Here is a 6,158-nt window from a genome sequence, read left to right as displayed (position 1 = left end):
GGTGAGGGTGGAAAGGATGCAGCCTTTCCTAGATAGATATCCTGATCGGGCAGCCGCTGTGCTGCTGGCGGCAGGTTTTTCGGAGGGTTTCCACATCCCGTGCACTTTGACTTCCGTTCCCCCCTTGGCTCGGAACTTGCGGTCGGCCTTGCGGCATGCGGAGGTTGTTTCGGTTAAGTTGCGAAAAGAAGTGGGGTTAGGTCGTATGGGCGGCCCATTTTCTTGCGCCCCGTTTTCGGATCTGGTGGTTTCCCCCTTGGGGGTGGTGCCCAAGAAGGAGCCAAATTCGTTTCGGTTAATTCATCACCTGTCTTTTCCTAAAGGGGGGTCGGTGAATGACGCTATAGATCCGCAGTCCTGTTCAGTGTCTTACACGTCGTTTGACGCAGCGGTTTTCTGGGTTCGTCGTTATGGGCGTGGTTCGCTTATGGCGAAATCGGATGTTGAGTCCGCGTTTCGATTGTTGCCGGTACATCCGGACAGTTTTCGTTTCTTGGGTTGTCATTGGGAGGGCTCGTTTTACGTTGATAGGTGCCTTCCCATGGGGTGCTCCATATCTTGCGCTTTGTTTGAGCAGTTCAGTTCGTTCGTGGAGTGGGTGGTGCGGGATGTTTCCGGGGTCAATTCTGTCATCCACTATTTGGATGATTTTCTTTGCGTGGGTCCGCCAGCTTCCAGAGTGTGCGCCGTTTTGCTGGCCACTTTGCAGCACGTTGCTGAACGTTTTGGGATTCCGCTGGCTTTGGACAAGACGGAGGGCCCGGCTTCGGTCATTACTTTCCTGGGTATCGTTTTGGACTCTGATGCAATGGAGTGCCGGCTGCCTGAGGACAAGCTTTTGGCCCTGCAAGGGGAAATTGGTGGGGTGCTCGGCAAGCGAAAAATTCAACTGCGGGCCTTACAGTCGTTGTTGGGTAAACTGAACTTCGCTTGTCGCATCCTGCCAATGGGTCGGGTGTTTTGCCGCCGGTTGGCGGCGGCGACGGCAGGGATTACTTCCCCTTTACATTTTATTCGTTTGACTAGGGAGCATCGGGAGGATTTGCGGATTTGGCACACTTTTTTGACTTCGTTTAACGGACGGGCTTTGTGGATGTCTGGCCCGGTCAGCAATTTTGACTTGGACTTGTTCACGGATGCGGCGGCTTCCGGGGGTTATGGGGCCTTTTTTCAGGGACGGTGGAGTGCGGCTCCGTGGCCTCCTTCCTGGGTGGCGGCGGGTTTCCTTCGTAACCTGGTTCTGTTGGAACTTTTTCCGGTGGTCTTGGCGGTTGAGGTTTGGGGTGCAGATTTTCGGAATCGGAAGGTTCGTTTTCATTGCGACAATTTGGGGGTGGTTCAGGTCATCAACCGGGTGTCGGCTGCCTCACGGCCGGTGGTTGGCCTGCTTCGCCATTTAGTGTTGCGTTGCCTGCAGCTGAATGTTTTTATCCATGCGGTGCATCTCCCTGGGGTGGACAACACTTTGGCTGACGCTTTGTCTCGTTTTCAGTGGGACAAATTCCGGGAGTTGGCGCCGGCTGCGGAGCACCGTGGGGTTCCTTGTCCCGACTGGCTGTGGGAGATTGCCTTGGGGTCGTATCCGGCTGGATCCGGCGGTCGGTGAGTGAGGCGACATGGTCTGCGTACTCGTTGGTTTGGCGGGAGTGGCTGGACCTGTTACAACAGGTCGATATTGATCCCTGGGGGCCGGAGGTGCGTGTGGCATTGCTGTACTATTTGGCGAGGAATTTGGAGCGGGGGGTGTCTGCTGCGGCGGTGGATCGGCGGTTGGCTGGTTTGGCCTTCTTTTTTAAGTTACAAGGGTGTCGGGATTTTACCAAAGATTTCTGGGTGCGTCAGGCTATTCGGGGTTACCGTAGGGCTCATCGCAGTAGGGATTCTCGTCGCCCGGTGTCCTTCGAGTTGTTAGGATCTTTATTTACACATTTGCGGTTTGTTTGTTCTTCGGACTTTGAAGTGGGCTTGTTTAGGGCGGCTTTTGCGGTGGCCTTCTTTGGGGCGTTGCGTATTGGGGAGCTTGTTAGTCCATCCAAATCGGTGCTTGGGGGGTTGTTGGTGGATGATGTTGTGTGCTCGGGCGACTGGGTGGAGGTGTTCATCCGTCGGTCTAAGACGGACCGCTGGGGTCGTGGTGCGCGGGTTCGGTTTCTTGCCCTTCCAGGATCACTAGTGTGCCCGGTGCTTGCGGTTCGAGAATTTTTGTCCCGGCGTCCGGTGGGGCAGGGGTCCTTTTTGATGCATGCTGATGGGTCCCCGTTAACTCGTTTTCAATTTGTGTCGGTTTTTCGGAAATGTTTACGGGATGTTGGTTTGGATGCGTCTTTGTATGCTTCGCACTCGTTTCGGATTGGGGCTGCTACTGAGGCCGCCCGGTGGGGTTTGTCGGATGAGGCGGTAAAACGGATTGGTAGGTGGGATTCGCAGAGATTTCGCCTGTACGTTCGCCCGCATCTGCTGGGGGACTAAGGGTGGTTTCCGGGTTCTTTTGGTTGATGGGGCTGGGGGAGTTTGTCCTGTCTCTGTGATGTTGTTGGTTCTTGTTGTAGTTTTTGTTCTTTTATTTCAGATGGAGCAGTTTGCCTGGTCTGGATCCTGGGGCACTCCTACGTTTTTTGGGGGGCTCGGCGGGCGGATGTGCGGCCTAATGGCCGGCAGCTGGGATTGGCTAGGCGAGCGGCTTGTGTCCGATGGATAGGTGTGCCGGGGATGTTGTGGGGTCGTGTGGTACCTGAGGTGCGGCGTTTTGCATGCCTGGATAGACCGCCGGATGTTTTGGTGCTTCATGCGGGTGGTAACGATCTGGGGGTTCGGTCCATGCGGGAGCTGGTGCGGGATGTTAAGCTGGATTTTCTTTACTTGCGTCGGGATTATCCCGAAATGGTGTTGGTGTGGTCGGACATGGTAGCCCGCACCTCTTGGCGTTTGGCGCGGTCGGTGGAGCGGCTCAATAAGGCTCGGATCAAGGTCAACAAGGAGGTGGGGCGCTTCTTTGTTCGGAATGGGGGGTTGGTGGTCCGGCACTTTGAGTTGGAGGTTGATACTTGGCGGTATCTGCGGAGTGATGGGGTTCATCTCAATGCCGTTGGCACGGATTTATGGGCTCTGGGTTTGCAGGACGGAGTTCAGAGAGCTGTTCGTTTGTGGTGGGGCACGCATGGGTAAGGGCTTACCCAGCGTGCTGTGGCGGTTGTTGGTCTTGGAGGCGGTTCTTATCTTGGAGGTACAGATAATGGTGTGAGACCCATCGGTGGTATGGTGTGCCCGGGGACATTCCAGTTAACCAAGGTTTAACTGGAAGGTGGTGGTGCTGCACTGCGGACGGTATGGTTGTCTCCGAGCTGGTTGGTTGCGGCTGGAGGCCTTTGTGTAATATGGTTGTCCGCAGGTGCATTTCATATCATTTTGGTGGGGTGCCTTCGAAGACCAACAACAACAACTCTGTATGTTTCTGTTATAAGGAATGGTTGGTGTTAAAAAATGTTTGTTAATAAAAGGCCATGTTGGCCATTTACTCCAAAAATTGGTGTCATGGTTTTTATTTAAGTATAGTAAGGGGGGAATTTGGATGACCTATCTCTGGTGCTCTAGTCATGAATGCAGGGTCTGGGGAGACCAGATATAGTGAATGCACGGTCCGGGCAGACCGGATAAAGTGAATGCAAGGTCCAGGAAGACCGGATATAGTGAATGCAGGGTCCGGGGAGAGTGGATATAGTAAATGCAGGGTCCGGGGAGAGCGGATATAGTGAATGCAGGATCCGGGGAGAGCGGATATAGTGAATGCAGGGTCCGGGGAGAGCGGATATAGTGAATGCAGGGTCCGGGGAGACCAGATATAGTGAATGCAGGGTCCAGGGAGACTGGATATAGTGAATGCAGGGTCCAGGAAGACCGGATATAGTGAATGCAGGGTCTGGGGAGACTAGATACAGTGAATGCAAGGTCCAGGGAGAGCGGATATAGTGAATGCAGGGTCCGGGGAGACCGGATATAGTAAATGCAGGGTCCAGGGAGACCTGATATAGTGAATGCAGGGTCTGGGGAGACCGGATATAGTGAATGCAGGGTCCGGGGAGACCTGATATAGTGAATGCATTGTCCGGGGAGACCAGATATAGTGAATGCAGGGTCCGGGGAGAGCGGATATAGTGAATGCAGGGTCCGGGGAGACCAGATATAGTGAATGCAAGGTCCAGTGAGAGCGGATATAGTGAATGCAGGGTCCAGGGAGACCGCATATAGTGAATTCCGGGCCTGGGGAGAACAGATATAGTGAATGCAGGGTCCTGGGAGACCAGATATAGTGAATGCAGGGTCCGGGTAGAGCAGATATAGTGAATGCAGGGTCTGGGGAGACCGGATATAGTGAATGCAGGGTCCGGGCAGACCGGATAAAGTGAATGCAAGGTCCAGGAAGACCGGATATAGTGAATGCAGGGTCCGGGGAGAGTGGATATAGTGAATGCAGGGTCCGGGGAGAGCGGATATAGTGAATGCAGGATCCGGGGAGAGCGGATATAGTGAATGCAGGGTCCGGGGAGAGCGGATATAGTGAATGCAGGGTCCGGGGAGACCAGATATAGTGAATGCAGGGTCCAGGGAGACCGGATATAGTGAATGCAGGGTCTGGGGAGACCAGATATAGTGAATGCAAGGTCCAGGGAGAGCGGATATAGTGAATGCAGGGTCCAGGGAGACCGGATATAGTGAATGCAGGGTCTGGGGAGACCAGATATAGTGAATGCAGGATCCAGGGAGAGCAGATATAGTGAATGCAGGGTCCGGGGAGAGCGGATATAGTGAATGCAGGGTTCGGGGAGAGCGGATATAGTGAGTGCATTGTCCGGGGAGACCTGATATAGTGAATGCATTGTCCGGGGAGACCTGATATAGTGAATGCAGGGTTCGGGGAGAGCGGATATAGTGAGTGCATTGTCCGGGGAGACCTGATATAGTGAATGCATTGTCCGGGGAGACCTGATATAGTGAATGCAGGGTCTGGGGAGACCAGATATAGTGAATGCAGGGTCCGGGTAGAGCGGATATAGTGAATGCAGGGTCCAGGGAGACCGGATATAGTGAATGCAGGGTCTGGGGAGACCGGATAAAGTGAATGCAAGGTCCAGGAAGACCGGATATAGTGAATGCAGGGTCCGGGGAGAGTGGATATAGTGAATGCAGGGTCCGGGGAGAGCGGATATAGTGAATGCAGGATCCGGGGAGAGCGGATATAGTGAATGCAGGGTCCGGGGAGAGCGGATATAGTGAATGCAGGGTCCGGGGAGACCAGATATAGTGAATGCAGGGTCCAGGGAGACCGGATATAGTGAATGCAGGGTTTGGGGAGACCAGATATAGTGAATGCAAGGTCCAGGGAGAGCGGATATAGTGAATGCAGGGTCCAGGGAGACCGGATATAGTGAATGCAGGGTCTGGGGAGACCAGATATAGTGAATGCAGGATCCAGGGAGAGCAGATATAGTGAATGCAGGGTCCGGGGAGAGCGGATATAGTGAATGCAGGGTTCGGGGAGAGCGGATATAGTGAGTGCATTGTCCGGGGAGACCTGATATAGTGAATGCATTGTCCGGGGAGACCTGATATAGTGAATGCAGGGTCTGGGGAGACCAGATATAGTGAATGCAGGGTCCGGGGAGACCGGATATAGTGAATGCATTGTCCGGGGGGACCTGATATAGTGAATGCAGGGTCTGGGGAGACCGGATATAGTGAATGCAGGGTCCGGGGAGACCAGATATAGTGAATGCAAGGACCAGGGAGAGCAGATATAGTGAATGCAGGGTCCGGGGAGACCGGATATAGTGAATTCAGGGCCTGGGGAGAACAGATATAGTGAATGCAGGGTCCTGGGAGACCAGATATAGTGAATGCAGGGTCCGGGTAGAGCAGATATAGTGAATGCAGGGTCTGGGGAGACCAGATATAGTGAATGCAGGGTGCGGGCAGACCGGATAAAGTGAATGCAAGGTCCAGGAAGACCGGATATAGTGAATGCAGGGTCCGGGGAGACCAGATATAGTGAATGCAGGGTCCAGGGAGACTGGATATAGTGAATGCAGGGTCCAGGGAGACCAGATATAGTGAATGCAGGGTCTGGGAAGACCAGATATAGTGAATGCAAGGTCCAGGGAGAG

At 54.0% G+C, this 6,158-nt stretch overlaps 1 protein-coding gene across 1 annotated transcript; it reads left to right on the top strand.

Moving 5' to 3' along the window:
* The first annotated feature begins 420 nt into the window (after positions 1-420).
* On the top strand, positions 421-1,700 carry LOC149435565 (uncharacterized). The gene has a single exon (XM_089662525.1). The coding sequence runs from the start codon at positions 428-430 to the stop codon at positions 1,604-1,606; it is 1,179 nt and encodes a 392-aa protein (XP_089518651.1). The 5' UTR covers positions 421-427; the 3' UTR covers positions 1,607-1,700.
* Positions 1,701-6,158: the final 4,458 nt, after the last annotated feature.

This window comes from Staurois parvus, unplaced genomic scaffold, assembly GCF_062004578.1.
Source record: "Staurois parvus isolate SC_StPar_1 unplaced genomic scaffold, SC_StPar_1.0 ptg001489l, whole genome shotgun sequence".
In the NCBI taxonomy this organism is placed as follows: domain Eukaryota; kingdom Metazoa; phylum Chordata; class Amphibia; order Anura; family Ranidae; genus Staurois; species Staurois parvus.
Note: the sequence above shows the minus strand (reverse complement) of the source record. Positions and strands in the feature narration are given on the sequence as shown.

What these genes read in the sequence shown, in the direction of transcription:
- LOC149435565 (XM_089662525.1), top strand. Translation starts at nt 428, where the DNA reads ATGGCGAAATCGGATGTTGAGTCCGCGTTTCGATTGTTGCCGGTACAT.